Source organism: Neovison vison, chromosome 2 (genome assembly GCF_020171115.1).
Source record: "Neovison vison isolate M4711 chromosome 2, ASM_NN_V1, whole genome shotgun sequence".
Lineage (NCBI taxonomy): Eukaryota > Metazoa > Chordata > Mammalia > Carnivora > Mustelidae > Neogale > Neogale vison.
Window position 1 is genome coordinate 97882602 of NC_058092.1, and position 23021 is coordinate 97905622.

The 23021-nt window shown below is 38.8% G+C and overlaps 1 protein-coding gene across 3 annotated transcripts in view; it reads left to right on the forward strand.

Moving 5' to 3' along the window:
• Window positions 1-23021, forward strand: part of MAGI3 (membrane associated guanylate kinase, WW and PDZ domain containing 3) — a 245123-nt gene that overhangs the window by 133027 nt on the left and 89075 nt on the right. For all 3 annotated transcript variants that reach the window (XM_044238942.1, XM_044238941.1, XM_044238940.1), the window contains exon 2: window positions 22096-22212. In XM_044238942.1, the coding sequence (XP_044094877.1) occupies window positions 22096-22212 (117 nt within the window). The remainder of the gene's footprint in view (window positions 1-22095; window positions 22213-23021) is intronic.

Below are 23021 nucleotides of genomic sequence, written 5' to 3' on the forward strand. Positions count from 1 at the left end.
GTAGCATTTACCTGAAGCAGCTATAAATCACAAGGTTTTCTTTTACCTTCAGTCCTAGAGTTCTCAGTTTCTCCTTTCTTTGTTTTCTGAAGAAAAGATAGTTAGATGAAAAAAAAAATTTTTTTTAACCACCACCCCTCAACCTGAAAGATTCTTTGTTTTCAAGCAAATCATATCATATCTTCACCATGGAGCTCTCATCTTAATCTCTCTTGATTTTGACTCTTTAAATATCTATTCTTTCTTTTGGGAAGCATAGAGCTTCCCCCTCCCCCCTCAAAAAAACTAAAAGAATTTAAATCTGTGTCTTTTGATACTGTTGTTTTTCTTTTTCTTGAGACAGTGGGAATCTTTCTGTTTCCAGTCATATTTTTTAAAAAATGTTTCAACTACAGTCCTTGTTTATTAATTGTTCGATTTCTTTTTCCTTCAGGGACTCCTATAATTTGAACTAGAGCACTCTGCAAATCTACAAGCATTCACTTCATGTCTTGGTTAATTTCTTACATTCAGTGAATGTTTCTTGAGCCTGCCTCCTGGTTCACCCAATCCAATTTTCTGCTGCATTGATTCTTCTGTTACTGCTTCTAGTGCCGGTATTAATTGGATTGTGGCTAAGTTCTTTCTGGACTGGAATCCAGCTCTCCAACTATTCTTATCTCTGTAGTCCACAGTGTTGCCAGAATGATCCATCTGAAACACGTTTGGCTATATTGTTCCCCTGGTAAAATTTTTAGTGACTTCTTCACTACAGAGTAATATTCCAACTCTCCATTTCCCCAAGCAAAGCTGTTATCTGAGCTTCCCAGATAGTTCACTGGTTTTATAATAAACCACCCCTCTCTTTACCCCCATGCCATTGTGCATGCTCCTCCTCTGCCTGGAATCCTGCTGTGCTTCCTTTTCCATCCTCCCCATCCACACCCCCACGCTTAGATTTACTGTCTTTGCCCATCAAACACAATTATTTTCTCCTGGCAAAAATACTAATATGCACCTTATACATGCTTCTTAGCTGAGTTTTCTGGTTATTTGTTTATCCTTGTCTATAATACCATTAACACCAAGGCAGGTTCTACATTATGATTTTTATAGCCCCAACACCAGTGCAGTGCTCCATGTTTTGTTTTTATGACCCTCCTATCTTTTGGTTTTATTTACTTTAAGGGAGAGGCTGATCTCTATCGTATCTTATTTTTTTCTTTTTTATGGGAAATATATTTATTATAGTCAGACATTTAATTATTTTTCTCTGGCCTATTTTCTTGTTTCTGATTTACTAATCCTTAGGATGTGGTCACACCCTAACTTGTCCTAAATCACAATATCGCACCCAGTCCTGGAGTCAGGGTTCAGAAACCAGTTCTGTGAGTGATCTCTGGAAATAGCCAGTCACACTGTCACTTCACTAATCAAATTACAGGCCTAGGTCATTCAGGACTAACTTCTCCAGCCTGATTGTTTGGTCTCAAGCCTGGGATTGTGCTCCAACTTTGACACTGTGTTTCTGGTTATACAGCCCTGAAATTGGAAAGCCAGCTGTATTCAGCCAGGGTGGTCTTCCTCTCCTGTTTTTATTGTTTACCTCCAAGATTATATTGTGCTCTAATTCTTAAAACACTTAAGAAAAGGGAAAAAAAAACTTTATAGCTTTCTTTTAGAATGGTATACTTTGGATTTTTTCAATAAACCTCTCAAACAAAATAGAGAATTACGAAGATGAGGGTAAAAATCATTTAACCTCTCACCATTCAGAGATGAGCCCATTTTAGAATACAGTTTTGCATAGAGACACATAAAAAGTGTGCACCTGTTTCGTAAATGACACTTTGCACTGAACATTGTTCTCTGGCTTCCTCTGTTTTACTCAACAGTGTGGTCAGAGTCCATGACGCATCAGTATTCGAAGGTGTGTTTCATCATTTACCGTCACTCACCAGTTACCTGTAGTTGGAGATTTAAGTTCCTTGTGAATAATGCTGCAATGAACACTCACCTTATACATTTGTTTACGTTTATGTGTGAAGAGACCTTTAGTGGAGCTCTTTGGTCAGAATAGGCAAATACATGTTACAGATATTTCCATAATGCCTTTGAGGAAGGTGGTGGCAACTCCTATCAGGAGTACATCAGATCCTTATAGCCCCACATCCCAACCAAGGCCACTTTTTGTCAGTTAATCCCTGTGAGATGAAGACTCCCAATTTATAGCTGTAAATTCAGATGTCTTGAAATTTTCACATGGAGTCTGCCTCACTAGCATCTCAAATAACATGCCCCAAAATCATAGCCTAATTTCTTTTTTTTTAATAATTTTTTATTTTGTATAAACATATATTTTTATCCCCAGGGGTACACGTCTGTGAATCGCCAGGTTTACACACTTCATAGCACTCACCAAAGCACATACCCTCCCCAATGTCCATAACCCCACCCCCCTTCTCCCAACCCCCCTCCCCCCAGCAACCCTCAGTTTGTTTTGTGAGATTAAGAGTCACTTATGGTTTGTCTCCCTCCCAATCCCATCTTGTTTCATTTATTCTTCTCCTACCCACTTAAGCCCCCATGTTGCATCACCACTTCCTCATATCAGGGAGATCATATGATAGTTGTCTTTCTCTGCTTGACTTATTTCACTAAGCATGATACGCTCTAGTTCCATCCATGTTGTCGCAAATGGCAAGATTTCATTTCTTTTGATGGCTGCATAGTATTCCATTGTGTATATATACCACATCTTCTTTATCCATTCATCTGTTGATGGACATCTAGGTTCTTTCCATAGTTTGGCTATTGTGGACATTCCTGCTATAAACATTTGGGTGCACGTGCCCCTTTGGATCACTACATTTGTATCTTTAGGGTAAATGCCCAGTAGTGCAATTGCTGGGTCATAGAACAGTTCTATTTTCAACATTTTGAGGAACCTCCATGCTGTTTTCCAGAGTGGTTGCACCAGCTTGCATTCCCCCCAGCAGTGTAGGAGGGTTCCCCTTTCTCCGCATCCTCGCCAGCATCTGTCATTTCCTGACTTGTTGATTTTAGCCATTCTGACTGGTGTGAGGTGATATCTCATTGTGGTTTTGATTTGTATTTCCCTGATGCCAAGTGATATGGAGCACTTTTTCATGTGTCTGTTGGCCATCTGGATGTCTTCTTTGCAGAAATGTCTGTTCATGTCCTCTGCCCATTTCTTGATTGGATTGTTTGTTCTTTGGGTGTTGAGTTTGCTAAGTTCTTTATAGATTTTGGACACTAGCCCTTTATCTGATATGTTGTTTGCAAATATCTTCTCCCATTCTGTCAGTTGTCTTTTGATTTTGTTAACTGTTTCCTTTGCTGTGCAAAAGCTTTTGATCTTGATGAAATCCCAATAGTTCATTTTGCCCTTGCTTCCCTTGCCTTTGGCGATGTTCCTAGGAAGATGTTGCTGCGGCTGAGGTTGAAGAGGTTGCTGCCTGTGTTCTCCTCAAGGATTTTGATGGATTCCTTTCTCACATTGAGGTCCTTCATCCATTTTGAGTCTATTTTTGTGTGTGGTGTAAGGAAATGGTCCAATTTCATTTTTCTGCATGTGGCTGTCCAATTTTCCCAACACCATTTATTGAAGAGGCTGTCTTTTTTCCATTGGACATTCTTTCCTGCTTTGTCGAAGATTAGTTGACCATAGAGTTGAGGGTCTATTTCTGGGCTCTCTATTCTGTTCCATTGATCTATGTGTCTGTTTTTGTGCCAATACCATGCTGTCTTGATGATGACAGCTTTGTAATAGAGCTTGAAGTCCGGAATTGTGATGCCACCAACTTTGGCTTTCTTTTTCAATAACCCTTTGGCGATTTGAGGTCTTTTCTGGTTCCATATAAATTTTAGGATTATTTGTTCCATTTCTTTGAAAAAGATGGATGGTACTTTGATAGGAATTGCATTAAATGTGTAGATTGCTTTAGGTAGCATAGACATTTTCACAATATTAATTCTTCCAATCCAGGAGCATGGAACATTTTTCCATTTCTTTGTGTCTTCCTCAATTTCTTTCATGAGTACTTTATAGTTTTCTGAGTATAGATTCTGTGCCTCTTTGGTTAGGTTTATTCCTAGGTATCTTATGGTTTGGGGTGCAATTGTAAATGGGATTGACTCCTTAATTTCTCTTTCTTCTGTCTTGTTGTTGGTGTAGAGAAATGCAACTGATTTCTATGCATTGATTTTATATCCTGACACTTTACTGAATTCCTGTACAAGTTCTAGCAGTTTTGGAGTGGAGTCTTTTGGGTTTTCCACATATAGTATCATATCATCTTCATAGCCTAATTTCTTGCTTCAATTCCCAAAACTGTTCTTTCCCTTGTCTACTTTTTTTTTTAATGGAATTCAGATTCACCTGATGATTCAAGTTAGACAACTGAAGTGATCCTTTTTATTGTCTCTTCTTCCCTCACTCTTCAGATCGCCAAGGCTTACGAGTTCTATTCACAGTATCACGTAAGTCCAAATATTAGCAGACCCTGGAGTTAAGCTACCCCACAGTTTTTAAAAAGACACTTTGAAAAATATTCTTTGACTAGGCAGCAAGAATCTAAATTTTGAGGGATAGAATCAATTTCTATGTTTAATACCTAATTTAGTTACATATATGTAAAATTTAGAAATACTTTGCCCCACTATTTTATGTAAAAATTTTGTTCCAGCTTTTCAGCATACACCTTGAGTATTTTGTTAGCACCGAGATGAGCCCTGTAACATGGCTTTCCAGATCACCCACTTCTCCTTTCCATCCAAGTCACTTGAGATACTGCATTTTTATTTTTTAAAAACATTTTATTTATTTATTTTACAGACAGAGATCACAAGTAGGCACAGAAGCAGTCAGAGAGAGAGAGAGAGAGAGAGAGGGAAGCAGGCTCCCGCTGAGCAGAGAGCCTGATGTGGGGCTTGATCCCAGGACCCTGAGATCGTGACCTGAGCCGAAGGCAGAGGCTTAACCTGCTGAGCCACCCAGGCGCCCCGAGATACTGCATTTTTAAAATCTGTGTATAATGCTGTCCCAGCCACAAGTACAATTAGTACACTTCTTCTGTTGGCATGTATTCATGATCTCATAACCTAAGCATGGACTGAGTCATTTTGTTCAAGTGATTATTGAAAGATTGCTTGCCAGCATCAGCTTCCACATGCAACTGTGAAGTCCTACCGCGAGGAATAATCCCTACATCTTCTTACTTTATTTGCATCCTCCCCACTGCCCCCACCCCCAGCTTTGCAGTTGTGTTAGCTTATCTGTGAAAGCAGGTGGTTCAGGCTAACATGTCTTCTCCAGACAATACTTTGTACTTTTTTTAATAAAATACTTTGTAGATCATTCTGTAATCTGAGACTTTGTAAGGTTCAAATATGACAACTTTTTTTTTAGTAGATTTTAAAATTTATTTTTAGAGAGAGAGCATGTGTGCACTAGTGGGGGGGGGCAGAGGGAGCAGCTCAGCAGGGAGCCTGATGCGGGGCTCCATCCCCAGGACCCTGGGATCATGACCTAAGCCCAAGGCAGACGCTTAATGGACTGAGCCACCCAGGCACCCACAACCACTTCTTCTAAGGATAGTGTTTCGTGTTGAAAATCTTTTCATATATGCGGTTATATGCGGTGAATCTCAAATCTGTTTTTCTTCTCCAGTATGACTGCTGATCTAAATCATCTGTCACCTGGACAGTGACCCTCGGCTGTTTTTGGCTCCTTCCCCTGTGTATTCTCCAGTTAGTTTTTAATACACCCGTGTCTGCTCTTGTTATTTCTCTGCTTAGAGCCCATCCATGCTATTTCTTTAGTACCTTTCCTATGTCCCTGGGTTCCCCTTGGCTTTTATCATTAGCACATGAACTCTCCAGCTTGATGTAGAAGTATCTAGCCCTCTCTTTATAGCTTCAGATGTCTGGTGAGGTACAGGGCCTTAGGGAGCAAGCCAGTGCAAAGGGCAGCTACATTTTGGGGACTTTGTTACTGTTTCTCTCTGAACTTTCTGTCCTCTGCTGTTAGGAATGGGGAGCAGCAGCTCACACATTTTGTTTTGGAGATCAGCATGTATCATTCCACTCTCAAAGTCACTCTGGTCTGCAGCTTTGAAGTAGGTTTGCCTGCTGCCATCATACCTCCCACTTAAGACCCTAGGACAAGAAAAATCGCAATGCTTGGCCAACAAATTCTTCCTTCAATCCTGTTATGCCCTCCCAGAACCCATGTGAGCTGGAGACGTCTTTGGGGCCCTTCTGAATGTTTCCTATTCAGAGTCTGCCAAATGTGCTAGGCTTATGAGCTAGAGCATTGCCTCTCAGCTTCTGGTATTTTCTCAGTATTTTGTATCCCTTAAAGTTAATGTTGGATGGACAGAGATTAACTTTTTTCCCCTTTTCATTTCTTCTGTACTGGAAACAGAGTTTGGGGGTTTTTTGTTTTGTTTGTTTGTTTTTGTGGTTTTTGGGTGTTTTGTTTTGTTTTGTTTTGGTAAAAGTGACTGATAACTGCCAATAACCCAAAAGATTTTCTTTTAGTACTTGAACCTAAATTCAAGATTATCAAGCTAGCTAATGCCACTTAGTACTCTTGATTATGGTTCTTAGAGTGCAGTTTCTTAGTTCTGACTAACTGATGCTGGAATTTATAGCAATTCCATCGTCTTCTGGAATAGATTTATTTCTTGCCATTGGTTTATTTTTTAAGGGTATTGATTTCTTCCTTCTTTCCTTCCTATCCTTTAATGGGAAATGGAAGTCTATGGATCTGCTGACATTTTCTGGAAGGCCCTGATTCACTCAGCCTTACAGGTAGGGTGAGTGGGGGAAAGTAGTCTTGGTGGAGAAATCTGAATAGGGGATGTGCATAGAAGTGGCCATTTATCCTCCAAAATGTTTCTTTGGAATTTTGATGTTTTTTATAACCGTATTTTTAAGGGTAACTTTAAAAATCTTTCAAAATATGTTCCTGATTAAACATAGAGATTAGAAATGAAAATGGAAAATGCTTAAATAATTTTAATGAGTGTTGATTCCCACTAGAGTCAAATCACTTTTGGTATATACTATAATTTATAGGCCCTTTAACCACCTACTTTAGAAAATTTCTAAGGATTCATATAAAGTCCTATATTTAAAATCAATCAGAGAAGAAGAGGCTGTGGAATTGCTTATTTAATAGTGATTAACTATATTTATTCTACTACCCAAACCCAGAGGTTGAGATTGTTTACATAATGATGTATCTTAAAAATAGGAACTCTCTAGTATCCATTGTTCTGGTCAGAGCTCTAATTAAATACATCTGTATTCCCTTGCAGCTGTCTGTATCAGCTGTTATAATGAAACCTCAATAACCGATCTTCCACCTCAAGTCTTGGACATTCTGTTGAAGCATATAACTTTGATTTGCAAAGACTACTGAACCCAGTTATTCTGTTTTTGGTAAAATGACAGTGCGCAATAGATGGCTTTGTACCCTCTTGTCAAAAGGATGAAGCATTAATACTGTGATTCAGATATTGGTGTGCCAAGCAGACACTAGTTATCTGGCATTATGACAGGTTTGCTAATGATTCCTGACATGAGTGTCACAAAGAAAAAATTGTAAATAGCCACAGGATAGTACTTTACAAATACTGTTTTTCTTTAAGTACTAAGTCCACATGATTCCATCAAATAAGAGCCTCAAAAAGAAAAGGACCCACTTTTGATGATTTATTCCTTATTTTTTCCACTGTCTTCTTCTAGGAAGGTTCATTTTACTTTGCTCTTCCTGATAAATGAGTTCTTAAGGGAAAATTGTGATTTTTGTCATGTCTTTTCTAGACTGAAGATTTCTGTCTTATTTTTCAAATGTAGATTTTAGTTCTGTAGCTTATCGATTTTGAGAGTTTCAGTTAAAAGCAAAATGGTTGCAATTTAACCTAGTAGGTTAAAAATAATACTTATTTTTTTAATAATATACCTCAATTTATCTTTTATTTTTGTTTATTTTTGAGTGAGAGAGAGATGGGTAAACACAAACATGAGTGGAGGGGAGGGGTAGAGAGAGAGAGAGGGAGACAGAGAATCCTAAGCAGACTCCACACCCAGCATAGAGCCTGACGTGAGGCTTGATCTCATGATCCTGAGATCATGATCTGAGCCAAAATCAAGAGTGAGATGCTTAACCAACTGAGCCACCCAGGCATACCAAGGGGTTAGTATCTTAAAGAAAAAGCATTTAGATAAAAGCAGCTTTTAGATTAAAAACTTCAAAAATTATAATTAACTGACTGGGCTACCCCGGCACCCCAAAAACAACACTTATTAAAAACAAATGATTAAAAGAAAACCACACAAATAGTCTCAGCATTCACCTAGATTTCTAGCACATTTTTTGGTCATGTTAGGGCCATGGGTCAAGCTTCCTTTTCCACTAATGACCTTTGAAGGACACAGTTTTTGAAAATACAATCTGCTTTCTAAAATTTTTTTCATATTATAGCAGTAGGTTCTCACTGTAAAAAATTTGCAAATATAAAAACCATGAGGAAAATAGTTTTTAAAGAAAACTATGGAATAATTATTTTAAAGAAATTTATTTTAAATTATTTTTAAAGAAAATTACCCAATAATTATACCCTGCAGTAATACTCTTAGTATTTTTAAGTATTTAAATAGGAGTTTGTCTTATGTATGTTTGTTTGCATGTCCTGAGATTGTTTCAGTTTGAGGTCAAAATGAACATTCTGTGTTGCAACCTGCTTTTCTCACTTAAAATATATCCTGAGCATTTGACCACATTGTTACACTGAAAACATTATTATTTTTTTTTTAAAAGATTTTATTTATTTATTTGACAGACAGAGATCACAAGTAGGCAGAGAGGCAGGCAGAGAGAGAGGAGGAAGCAGGCTCCCTGCTGAGCAGAGAGCCTGATGCGGGGCTCTATCCCAGGACCCTGAGATCATGACCTGAGCCGAAGGCAGAGGCTTTAACCCACTGAGCCACCCAGGCGCCCCTGAAAACATTATTTTTAATGCTGCTGCTTTATGAAAGGATTTCCTTGTCTTTAAGAATTACAGTAGAAGTATTTTTTCTGAGATGGATTCCATTGAAAGTCTATCAGTATAGCAACAATATTATTTAAAATGTTAGTTTGGTGTGTTTAAGAGAAGTATTTACGCAGCACTACGTTAGGCATTGTGGAGAAGAGAGTTAAATAAGAGTTCCTGACTTCATACAGGCCTAAGACCCAGCGAGGGAGGCCGCAGTGTGCCCCACTGTTCTGTAGCAAGAACCAGCAGGGAGGAGAGATGAAAACAGGAGCTTCTTACTGCGGACTTCAGAGCTCTGCTTGGGTCTTGGCTTCAAAGAGCAGGGGGACAAGTGGCCAGTGTGTAGACCTTTTGCTCTGACAGTATTTATATGTACACAACACTGGGAGGTGCCTGGTAGAGTAGACAGAAAACTGAAACCGGTGGTAATAGTTGGAGGTGAAGGTTCAAAGGATAGGGCAGGGTGTTAACAGGAGCAGTGTAGTTGCCTCAGAAGTAAGAACATACAGAGGTACAATGACATTTTCCTCTGGGACACCCACTCTTTTTCTTTATAATTCTGATCCTGGCCATGCATCCGAGTTTTTTTCAGAGAGATGATTGTTATTTGCAAATATATCCTACCCTGAAATACTTGCTTTGTTTAAACTAATAAAAACCATAAAAACTTCTTTAAAAAGCATGATAATGTGTTTTACTTAAACATAATTTGAATATAATGAAACGAGTTCAGTGCTACATTAACATTGAATTCTACATGTACTACGCAGTATTAGGCATTCAGGAATGAATATATTTAGTTCGGTACAGTTCAGAGGTTTTTCAGATGTATAGTCTACCTAAACCAAAGAATTCTTTGTTTAGCTACGCTCTCAGTTCTAGAGGCAGGGAAGAAGGGAAGGAGGAAAGGAAGGAAAGAAAGAAAGGGAGGGAAAAAAGAAAACCTTTCTTGGGTGCACAGGGCAAGAACCAGGTATGTAACAGCAGACTTGACCTCAGACTGCCTGTGACATAGGACCCCAGGCAGTAAGATGAAATGTGACCTGTGTATTTGTGGTGGCTGCTTTCAGAAACCATTGGAGAATGGACCCTCCCATTTTAACAATTGCCATAAATATGTAATGTAGCCCAAAAATGTGACCTCTGACAGAGAAAGACAGCTACTGTGTGTTTTCTTACTTGTGTGTTCTCTTACTAACTCTAGGAAAGCCAAACTCATGGAAATAGAGAGCAAAAGGGTAGTTGCCGGGGACTGCAGGTGGGGAAAATGGAGAGATGTTGGTCCATGGGTACAAACTTCCATCTGTAAGATGAGTAAATTCTGGGTGACTAACTAACATGACTGTACCTAAGATGGTAGCTGTAACTTAACAATATTGGGTTATATACTTGAAAGTTAAGAGAATAGATCTTACTTCTTATCACCATCTACACCCAAAAAAAATGATAATTATGTGGGGGGTTGGAGGTGCCAGGTAACCTGATTGCAGTAACGATTTCACAGCATATGTGTGTATCAAGTCATGGCATCATACACCCTAAACTTCCCCGTGTTGTATGTCAGTATTATCTCTATAAAGCTGGGGATAAAATCGACGCTGACTGTGACCTCCGTGAGCAGGAGACTTTCTCCTGACTGAGGCGGGTTGGGGGAGGGCAGCAGGGTTCTGCGGCAGATGGCAGCGTTGCATGATTGCTTTGCTCTGGGTTTCTTCAGACTGTAACTCAGGACAGTACTGGACACCAACCAGTGGCTCAAGTGACTCCAGAGCATTTCATGCTTTTCAGATTTGGGACTGAGTCAGAATTTAATTATATACATTATTTTAAAAATTCATTACGTGTAAAATTAACAAGTCAGGAAATGACAGATGCTGGCGAGGATGCGGAGAAAGGGGAACCCTCCTACACTGTTGGTGGGAATGTAAGCTGGTGCAGCCACTCTGGAAAACAGCATGGAGGTTCCTCAAAATGTTGAAAATAGAACTACCCTATGACCCAGCAACTGCACTACTGGGAATTTACCCTAAAGATACAAATGTAGTGATCCAAAGGGGCACGTGCACCCAAATGTTTATAGCAGGAATGTCCACAATAGCCAAACTATGGAAAGAACCTAGATGTCCATCAACAGATGAATGGATAAAGAAGATGTAGTATATATACACAATGGAATACTATGCAGCCATCAAAAGAAATGAAATCTTGCCATTTGCAACGACGTGGATGGAACTAGAGTGTATCATGCTTAGTGAAATAAGTCAATTGGAGAAAGACAACTATCATATGATCTCCCTGATATAAGGAAGTGGTGATTGCAGCATGGGGGGTTAAGGGGGTAGGAGAAGAATAAATGAAACAAGATGGGATTGGGAGGGAGACAAACCATAAGTGACTCTTAATCTCACAAAACAAACTGAGGGTTGCTGGGGGGAGGGGGGTTGGGAGAAGGGGGGTGGGGTTATGGACATTGGGGAGGGTATGTGCTATGGTGAGTGCTGTGAAGTGTGTAAACCTGGCGATTCACAGACCTGTACCCCTGGGGATAAAAATATATGTTTATAAAAAATTAAAAAAAATATTTATTTATTTTTTTTTTTAAGATTTTATTTATTTATTTGACAGAGAGAAATCACAAGTAGACGGAGAGGCAGGCAGAGAGAGAGAGAGGGAAGCAGGCTCCCTGCTGAGCAGAGAGCCCGATGCGGGACTCGATCCCAGGACCCCGAGATCATGACCTGAGCCGAAGGCAGCGGCTCAACCCACTGAGCCACCCAGGTGCCCCATAAAAAATAAAAAAAATTTAAAAAAAATTAAATGTTTGGTAAAATTCACCTGTGGGGGGGGAGAAAAGAAAAAAAATTCATTACGTTCCTACTTGCCTCTGATGACAGAGGCATAAAGGTTTCTGTAGGTACGTGTTCTCCAACTTTTGAACCATGGATGTAGAGATAGAAGACAGAACAGAAATAATGAGATAACATTGGAAGTACGAAATGTTGAGGTGGCCAGGCCAGTAAGAACATATCCACAGTTGTTAGCGTAAAGCAATTATTAAGGGCCTTGGTGTCAGGCTTAAGTTGTGGGTGTTCTTATTGTTGTAAAGTGCTAGTCAACCCACTGGTCCCCAGAACTCTTGTCTCAGCTTGTGGGAATTCTTCCTCACTTTCTAAGAACCAGCTATACTGGATTTCTCTCCCTTCCTGTAAGCACTGTGTTCTTTCCCACCACAAGTAAGTGTCTTTGTATGTCCCATTCCCTCGACTCCCCCCCCCCCTTTTTTTTTAGCCCAGCTAGCTCCTGTTTATCCTTCAGGATTCAGCTCCACTGTAACTTAGTGACATTGTCTGCCTGGGCTGCCCTGACTTAGAATCTAAATTGTGGATTCCCACAGTGCTCTATGCTAATCTTTCCTAATGCTCTTGTGTTTGAAATGTCTTCTTCAATGTTCATTTAACCTGCAAGCCTTCAGGTTTCGTTTGGGTGAGCTCTCATTCCCGGCTTTAGCCCCAGGTGCCTACTACTCAGGACTCGGTGCAGCCTTGTTTATACGGTAGCTGCAGCTGTTTCAAGGAAGGGCAAGGTCTTAAAGCTCACGTTCTCATAATAAGCTTATGCAAGAGAAGAAGTTCATCAAAAGATATAGACAGATGGATAGGTGGGGGCCGGGCATTTAGCACAGTACTCCAGGACAGGTTCTGGAGCTAGGCTGACTGAGTTCAGATCCCAGGTCTTCTACCTTTAATGATGTCACCTTGGCCAAGTTACTTAACCTCTTTATACCTCAGCCCCTTCTCTCTAAAGTGGGAACAATAATAACACCAACCTCAAAGGTTTTCATGGAGTGAAAGCACATAGCATGTAGTATATATAATAACATTTCTAAAATAAGTCCTAGGGATCTCTATTTCCTATACTCTTCTCATTCCTACATCTTCCCCCTAGGAAAAGCAGAAGGGTTTGGGTTTTTTTTTTCCCTGCTTGGACTAGTTATCTCCAGTGGTGCTAGAACACAGTAGGTATGAATGGTTAATTTAGCCTTATTTTATATTTCAGGACAGCCAGATACCATTTTGTGAATATATTTAAAGTATTAATAAATAAAGAACAGAATTTAAGGAATTAGCATATAAACTATAATTAAACCTACTTTTAAAGACTTACAGAGCATGTTACCTCAATGAAAATTTATTTTAGTGTTTTGATAGTCAAAATCAGTTTCATTGTTTAAGAAACAGTTTAGGATAAAGTTGTATATGGACTACTATTAAGTGCTTTATCATGTAAGTATTCTCTTCTAAAATTTTGTGTATTCAAGGATGGAGAGGGTCAAATGAAAAATCACAAATACAAAATTCAACTGATTCACTCACTTTGTGTGCTAGACACTAGAACTAACTCTGTAAAAACAAATCATGGCTTGGCGCTCAGCTGACAAACATGTATGTCCAACAACTGTATAAGATAATTTTGGGGGCACCTGGGTGGCTTAGTCAGTTAAGCATCTGCCTTTCTCTTGAGTCATGATTCCAGGGTCCTGGGATCAGTCCCTCCATCAGGCTCCTTGCTCTGTGGGGAGCCTGCTTCTCCCCCTTCCTCTGCCCTTCCAGCACACCTGTGTGCGTGCTTTCTCTCTCAGAATACATAAATAAGAAATCTTTTTTTAAAAATAACTTTGAATAACTTCTGTGTCATAGAATATATTTTACTGTGAAATGTGTAGGTTGACTTTCTAGAGAAGTCCTTTTTTTAAAATATTTTATTTATTTGTTTGACAGAGAGAGAACACAGGTAGGCAGAGTGTCAGGCAGAGGGAGAGGGAGAAGCAGGTTCTCTGATGAGCAGGGAACCCGATCCAGGTCTCAGTTCCAGGATGCTGGGACCATGACCTGAGCTGAAGGCAGATGCTTAACCGACTGAGCCACCCAGGTGTCTTGAGAAGACTTGTTCAAATACCATAAACAGTTTCACAAACAAGTAGACTACCATTTGATTTATTTTGTTTTAGGGGCATCCCACCTTAACCAAGGAGTTAAACTTCTGTATATCCTCTTAACCACTTTCATGCAGCTTTCTCTTACTACTGTAGAGCTCAAGAGGTGGAGGAAGCACTAAAATACACCTCTAGGGCTAATGGGAAAGGACTAATGAGTAAAATTCCTTGTGTTGAGCTAGTTAGATCGAACAGTTTATTGGGGAAAGTCACTAGGCTGTCCTATAGTAAGGAAGAGAACTAGGACATGGTTACGCCCGTACTTTTTTGCTGTTGAGGACAACTGATTTTTAAAAGTTTATCACATCTCTAGGTGTGGTTCCGAGACTAGAGATTTTTTTTTTAAGATTTTAATTATTTATTTGAGAGAGAGAGAGGACGCATAGAGGAGGGGAGAGGCAGAGGGAGAGGGAGAAGCAGGCTTCGTGCTGGGCAGAAAACCTGACGCAGGGCTTTATCCCAGCATCTAGGGATCCTGACCTGAGCTGAGGGCAGACACTTCACTGACTGAGCCACCCAGGCTCCCCAAGACTAGAGATGTCTTAAAGAAAAGTTATATAAAGAAATGCTTTATGGGAACACAGAAAGCTCTAAGCAGCTCACATTTTTTTTTAAAGATGTTTATGATTGGCAAATGGAAGGAGCACATAATCACATTTATACAGAGCTAAGTAAACTGTAGGAAATGAGCATTTAATGAAACAAGATGGGATCGGGAGAGAGACAAACCATAAGAGACTCTTAATCTCACAAAACAAACTTTGGGTTGTTGGGGTTGGGGGGGTAGGGAGAGAGTGGTTAGGTTATAGACACTGGGGGGGGTATATGCTATGGTGAGTGCTGTGAAGTGTGTAAGCCTGACAATTCACAGACCTGTACCCCTGGGGCAAATGATACATTCATTATATGTTAATAGAAGTAATTAAAAAAAAAAAAGAAATGAGCATTTAAGAATTTTCTTCTCTACAGACCAAGCTCAAAAGGAGCTAAGATACTTCAGAGAGCACAAAATGCTTTTAAGTTTGTGTCTGGAGCAAGAGCAACAGAAAGGAAGAGGTAGGCTTGCTGTCGGAAGATGTTGTTAATATTAGCTGTTTGTAGGCAGAAATCAGACATGTACCATTTTTGCTTTGCTTCCATAATCTTGAACTAGCAGAATTACTTTTCAAATAGTAAAAGGAAAACAAATAGCCTGAAATGGGAGAAATTAAATTTTTTAAAAATGAGGAGGTCATAAAAGTTTCATTCAGTTTAAATGAATTTACATTTTCAAAACTCAACTAAACTGCCTCTCAGGAGTTAAAGGCACTGAAGATTTGATCTCAGAGCTATTGTCAATATTCTTTATGAAATTATGGAGAATATGGAAAGTACCAGGAAACTGAAGGGAAACCAATGTTCCAGTTTCCAAAAGGTGTGAGGTTGATCTTAAAAACTCAAGTCTATTGCCTTAACTTGAAACTATGGCAAAATTTGAAGAGATTGAACAAATATAAAATATTTAAGTGTTTAGAAAAGAATGGAATGATCACCATGAATCCATGTGAATTCATAAGAACAAGATATGTCAAACTCATCTCATCCCCTGTGCTCAATTTTATAATTAACTACTGGATTAGAGAATAGTAAAGTCATGCGCCATCTTGTCTTTTATGAAGTGGTTGGCAAAGTCTCTTAGACGATCCTTATGGAAAAGGCAGTGAAATGTTGACAATGAGACCAGTTTACAACTGGTTGAACGGCTACTCCCATACTGGCACCCCATAGGGTTTATCTAACTTGTAACTGGTATCTCTACACACAGATTCCCTAGAGAGACCTGCTAGTGAATATTAATTTGCATATACTCAGAAAGTATGGATTTGTAATGATGGGTTCTTTTGACTAAGGATTTGTATGTTGAAACTTGAGTGTCTGGATTTATTCATATGATTGAGATTTCAATTACAGACTTTTCCCCACCTGAGCTGTTTGTGTAAGATATATCGATCCATTTTTGTGTTTCATGAATAAACTTAATAAATCACTTAGAAGTCAGGGAATAATTTAACACTTAAAGCAAAGGCTGGCTGGGTAAGAATGCTAAATTATGAAGAATCTTTTTCCCTTCCTTGTTTAGCAACAACTGCATTAACCCCAAGTAAATGTTTTTCATACCCTTGAAATGTCAAGTTTCTATGAAACTCTGCCTAAATAAAAGGCTGACTTTTATATACAACTTGATAATATAGATATACTCAGCAGTGTTTTTGTGAGTTAACGTTTCTGTTGGCCTTCTAGTAATTCCACAGTCATCTGCCTACTCAGGATATTTGTACTTTTTGCTTTTTTAAACAAATTCCTTGGAATCCTATCAAAGAGGGAACCATAATATTATGTCCCCTTACAGAAGGTCTTTGGTTTCTTGAGGCAAGGAAGTCCATGATGACTATAATATCCATTGTATTTTACTATTAATTTTTAATCTGAAAGAAGGCCAACCCTGTATAAGTTGTTAATCTTTTATAATTGACATTTCACTGCTGTTTGTAATATTTTGTCCTCAACCTTGAAGATGTGTGAGGACTTCTTTGAATGACTTGCACATTTGAAGTAAAATATCACATTCATGAAATTGTCCCTTACTCTGTTCTTGGCAACTATGCATTTCATCACTGCATCCAGAACCCCAGCAAGGGGTGGTAATTGAGAGTGAGCACAGTTCCAGCCCAGGTAATCCTAGGTACCATTCTTTAAATCTAGTTTTTTGCTTTAACTAGCCTCCCAGTCTTAAGATCTTGTAGGCCTTTGAAATAGGAAACGAGGTGTTTTAACTTCATTTCCACTGTAAGAAGCCCCTTTAAGCTGTAACTCGTGATCTATGACTTTTATTAGGTCTTTGTCTTTAATTATATCTGATTTAATGGCTGTTATTTTAATTGGATTAAAATCCAGTCTGAATTCTTAGCATTATATGGTTACCTCTGTGAGCTATACCATATTTTACAGGAAAGTTTCAAATTAAAACACAAAATCTGGGTTAGGGAAAAAAAAGTGTTGACTCGTGTCATCTTCTTGAATTAGAGGCATTATCAAGGCATTATCCTTGAATTAGAGGCGTTATATAGAATACACAGATGAAGTGTATTCATGAAAATATGTTGGATAGAGGATTTTTAGATATTGGAGCCAGTACCATATTATTTTAAATGGGAAAAAAACAGTGATGCATTCTCTATCTATTCAAGAGCTCTAAACATCCACAAATATCACTAAAACTTTTAAGTACCTATGTAACAACTCATCAAAGCTTTTGTATAATATTTATTACAAAGCATTTGGACTAAATAAACTCATTATTGGGTACAATAAGAAATGAGACTATATGGTGTTCTTTTAAAATTTAAATTCAGTTTAGTTAACATATACTGCATTATTAGTTTCAGGGGTAGAATTTAGGGATTCATCAGTTGCATGTAACATCTAGTTCTCATTCCATTACGTGCTCTCATTAACACCCATCACCCAGTTACCCCATCCCTCCACCTACCTCCCCTCCAGCAACCCTCAGTTTGTTTCCTACAGTTAAGAGTCTCTTGTAGTTTGTCTCCCTCTCTGTTTACATCTTATTTTATTTTTCCCTCCCTTTCCCTGTGTTCATCTGTTTTTTCTTAAACTCCACATATAAGTGAAATTATGTGGCATTTGTCTTTCTCTGACTGATTTAATTCACTTAGCATAATACCTCTAGGTCCATCCATGTCATTGCAAATGGCAAGATTCCATTCTTTTTGATGGCTGAGTAATATTCCTGTGTGTGTGTGTGTGTGTGTCTACACACTACATCTTCTTATCCATTCCTCTGTTGATGGATATCTGGGCTCTTTCCATGGTTTGGCTATTTCGGACATTGCTGCTATAAACATTGGGGTACAGGTGCCCCTTCGAGTTACTATGTTTGCATCCTTTGGATAAAAATACCTAGTAGTCAGTTGCTAGGTTATAGGGTAGTTCTATTTTTAATTTTTTTTCTCTACAATTTTCTACGGCAATACATGCTATATATATTTTTTCAATTTATTTATTTTCAGAAAAACATTATTCATTATTTTTTCACCACACCCAGTGCTCCATGCAAGCCGTGCCCTCTATAATACCCACCACCTGGTACCCCAACCTCCCACCCCCCGCCACTTCACACCCCTCAGATTGTTTTTCAGAGTCCATAGTCTCTCATGGTTCACCTCCCCTTCCAATTTACCCAAATTCCCTACTCCTCTCTAACGCCCCTTGTCCTCCATGCTATTTGTTATGCTCCACAAATAAGTGAAACCATATGATAATTGACTCTCTCTGCTTGACTGATTTCACTCAGCATAATCTCTTCCAGTCCCGTCCATGTTGCTACAAAAGTTGGGTATTCATCCTTTCTGATGGAGGCATAATACTCCATAGTGTATATGGACCACATCTTCCTTATCCATTCATCCGTTGAAGGGCATCTTGGTTCTTTCCATAGTTTGGCGACTGTGGCCATTGCTGCTATAAACATTGGGGTACAGATGGCCCTTCTTTTCACGACATCTGTATCTTTGGGGTAAATACCCAGGAGTGCAATTGCAGGGTCATAGGGAAGCTCTATTTTTAATTTCTTGAGGAATCTCCACACTGTTCTCCAAAGAGGCTGCACCAACTTGCGTTCCCACCAACAGTGTAAGAGGGTTCCCCTTTCTCCACATCCTCTCCAACACATGTTGTTTCCTGTTTTGTTAATTTTGGCCATTCTAACTGGTGTAAGGTGATATCTCAATGTGGTTTTAATTTGAATCTCCCTGAGGGCTAATGATAATGAGCATTTTTTCATGTGTCTGATAGCCATTTGTATGTCTTGATTGGAGAAGTGTCTGTTCATATCTTCTGCCCATTTTTTGATGTGTTTGCCTATTTCGTGTGGGTTGAGTTTGAGGAGTTCATTATAGATCCTGGATATCAACCTTTTGTCTGTACTGTCATTTGCAAATATCTTCTCCCATTCCGTGGGCTGCCTCTTTGTTTTTTTAACTGTTTCCTTTGCTGTGCAGAAGCTTTTGATTTTGATGAAGTCCCAGAAGTTTATATTCGCTTTTGTTTCCTTTGCCTTTGGAGACGTATCTTGAAAGAAGTTGCTGTGGCTGATATCAAAGAGATTACTGCCTATGTTCTCCTCTAGGATTCTGATGGATTCCTGTCTCACGTTGAGGTCTTTTATCCATTTTGAGTTGATCTTTGTGTACGGTGTAAGAGAATTATTTTTAATTTTTTGATTAGCCTCCATACTGTTTTCCAAAAAGCCTGTACCAGCTTGCATTCCCAACAACAGAGTAAGGATTCCCCTCTCTCCACATCCTCGCCAACATCTGTTGTTTCTTGAGTTGTTAATTTCAGCCATTCTGACTGGTGTGAGGTGGTATCTCATGGTGGTTTTGATTTGTATTTCCCAGATGTCTAGTGATGTTGAGCATTTTTTCATTCGTCTATTGGCCATTTGTATGTCTTCTTGGAGAAATGTCTGTTCATGTCTTCTGCCCATTTTTTTACTTGATTTTTCTTTCTTGTTAAGTTTGATAAATTTTTTAAAAAATATTTATTTATTTGACAGACAGAGGTCACAGCTAGGCAGAGAGGCAGGCAGAGAGAGAAGAGGAAGCAGGCTTCCCACTGGGCAGAGAGCCCGATGTGGGGCTCGATCCTAGGACCCTGAGATCATGACCTGAGCCAAAGGCAGAGGCTTTAACCCACTGAGCCACCCAGGTGCTCCAAGTTTGATAAATTCTTTATAGATTTTAGATACTAGCCCTTTATCCGATAAGTCATTTGAGAATATCTTCTCCCATTCCATAGGTTGCTTTTGGTTTTGTTGAATGTTTCCTTTGCTGTGCAAAAGCTTTTTATCCTGATGAAGTCCCAAGAGTTCATTTTTGCTTTTGTTTCCATTGCCTTTGGAGACGTGTCTAGCAAGAAGTTGTTGTGACTGAGGTCAAACATGTTGTGGCTGTGTCTCCTACAGGATTTTGATGGATTTCCTGTCTCACATTTAGGTCTTTCATCCATTTTGAGTTTATTTTTGTGTGTGGTATAAGAATGTGGTACAGTTTCATTCTTTTGCTTGTGGCTGTCCACAATTTTCCCAACACCGTCGTTGAAGAGACTTTTTTCCATTGGACATTATTGGAGATTAGTTGACCATAGAGTTGAGGGTCTATTTCTTCGTTCTTGGACTATACAGTATTGATTATGAATTATGTTTTTTTTCCACCCAGCAGTGAACAAGTACTGTGATAAAAATAAGAAACGGCATAATATGATTCCATCTAAATGGAACTTGGGTTGGTAGAGCCCCTGAATGCCTGGCAGAAACCAGTTCTGTAACCAGGGCTTCTGTGTTATCCCTGTAAATATCTTTCAGGCTTTCTTCTTTGATCACAGAGGGGTCACCCTTCCTCAGGATCTATTTTTGGCAAGGCAAAACGGGGACTTTTTGCTTTGTGTTTATTAGTTTAGGATCCGAATGTTATCTCTAAACTTTAGCAGCACCCTGGTTTCCTGCTTGAATTAACATCCTCTCATTTGGTTATGCTTGTTTATACCTGTGAGAGAAGACCAAAAAGTGGGGGGACTAGAAATGCTACATCATGGAATAATAGTTAAAAGAATGAATTGATCTGTAGTAACCTTTTGGCTTATCTATCCTTGTCATAATTAAGCTGTTCCAGATAAATCAAAGAGTGTATTTTAATTGCCTAGTCGTTTCTTACCTGGTATAGAAATCCATTATGTTGTAGAATTGTCCTTTTGTAACCATGTGAAGTCTTATCTAGTGAACAGTGTTTGGATGGCTTTGGTCTTCACTTAAGTTCAACCTTTACTATAAATTCACTGCTATCAGATTTCTGTAATCCTCTATTTTTATGCTTAACATGTTTTTGAGACCGATAGTCCTCTTTTTATTTCCCATCCCCCCCCCCCAAAAAAACCCCTCTTTCATCCTCTTATTGAATCACCTTGTATTTAAGAGTCAAGTGAGTGGACAGCAAATGCCTGTGCAGTCAGAGACAGGCAGAAGGATCCAAAGTAGGGTCCATTTGGCCTTTTGAAAGATGGCCATTGTGGGAGGAAGCATGGCTAGTGGGTGGCTAGTGAATGGGTTTGAGTCAGAGAATGCCAGAGCTAGACCATGTGGAAGTTTGGATTTTATCCCGAATGCAAAAAGAAGTCATTGGCGAGGGGGCACTAAACAGAGTGGTGATTATCTGGTTTATGTTCAAAATCTCATCTGGCTTCTGTGTAAGTGGTGGGAGCAGGAGGAGGCAAGAATGAATACAGGGAGACAGATTAGAAGGCTGTTGCAGAATTCGAGATGGGAAATGATGGAGGCTCTGGAAATGGAGAGAAGTGGACATGGGGCATGTTTTGGAGGTAGAACTGACAAAAGTTGCTACTGATTGGATCTGAGGGATAGAAGTGAAAAGGAGAAATCAGAAACTTCTGATGACTTATAGCCCTTGGGTCTGTTCTGCTGGGTTGATGGTGCTATTATTTGCTAAGACAAGGAAAAGTAGAGCAGAGGAAAAATTGCTGGAGAATGGAATTAAGAGTTCTGTTTTGGCTAGCTGAAATTTGAGGTGCTTATTTGACTTTCAAATATATCTGCAGTGTATATGAATGAGTTCGATGGCTTTGGAGCCTGGTGGACATAGGTCAGGGATGGAGACATGATAAGAACATAGAAGTTATCAGTATATAGATGGCATTTAAAGCCATAAATGGAAATTATCTTGGGTATTTGTCATATTCTCTGATCTATACCTTGTCCCTCCCCTACTGTTGTTAAATTATGCCCACATTAGGTAGTATAGGTACATATTATTAATTATAGTACTCTAATCATTTGTTTTTAGAAAACAATGTTATTTTTAGCAAAATACTCTGATTTCTTCTTGTCTATAGCTAAATGGCTTAAGGGTATTCAATCACTAACATCAATATTTAACTGGAGATCTAACAGTTATGTGATGTCTTCTGTGGTTTTTCTCATAGGCAAAGTCATTAATAAAGATTTGCGACATTACCTGAGTCTTCAGTTTCAGAAAGGATCAATTGACCACAAATTGCAGCAAGTCATCAGAGATAATCTCTACCTGAGAACAATTCCATGTAAGTATGAGACTGAATAAAAGAAGGTAGGGCAACGTATCCTTATTTAACTAATCAAACATGTAGAAGTAATTCAATAGAGTTTCTCATCCCAAATTGGGAAGACTGAGTTGGGGCACTGGAAGGAAACAAAAATTGGGGAAGGAGAAAGTTTTCCAAGGACATGCAGGGCTTTTGTTTTTAAAGTAGAAAAACTGGAAGATTCTATGTTGTAACTTTAAAAACATAGACTTTAAGAACTTAAGACTATCTATGTATATTCTGCTAACTAAATTTTCTTCTGTAATTCAATTCCAAATGTTTATTCAATAAGAAAAAATAATAAACTTTTTCACTCTCAGTGCCTCATACACAGAGAACAAACATTTTTTTATTCATTATTAGGACATTGCTAATTTTAAGATCTGCCTCTTCCCCAAAGGAAAAAAAGGAGGAAACACAGTACCTTCTCTGTAGTAATCCATGTTGAATTCTTATCTAGATGTTTGTATATCTTTTCCTGTCTCAGTAGTTTTCATAGGACCTGGTTGTTGTGGTTGTAAGGATGCTGTGCATGCATGCGCACACGTGTGTTTGTGTGTGTGTTAACACGTAACAAGAAACCATGTATGCTTACATTTTGGCTTTAGTTAGCAGAAGTCTGGGGAAGAATAAAAAGCAGTAAAAAATAAAAGGTTATAAAAGGATGTTCTGGTTTGTTTTCCTTTTCAGTATATTTGGAACTTCGTATAGATAGTAGTTTTTATAATGGCTCTGAAATTCTTAATTTCTTGTTATTTACTCTTACACAGTGTCTGTTCTATCACTAA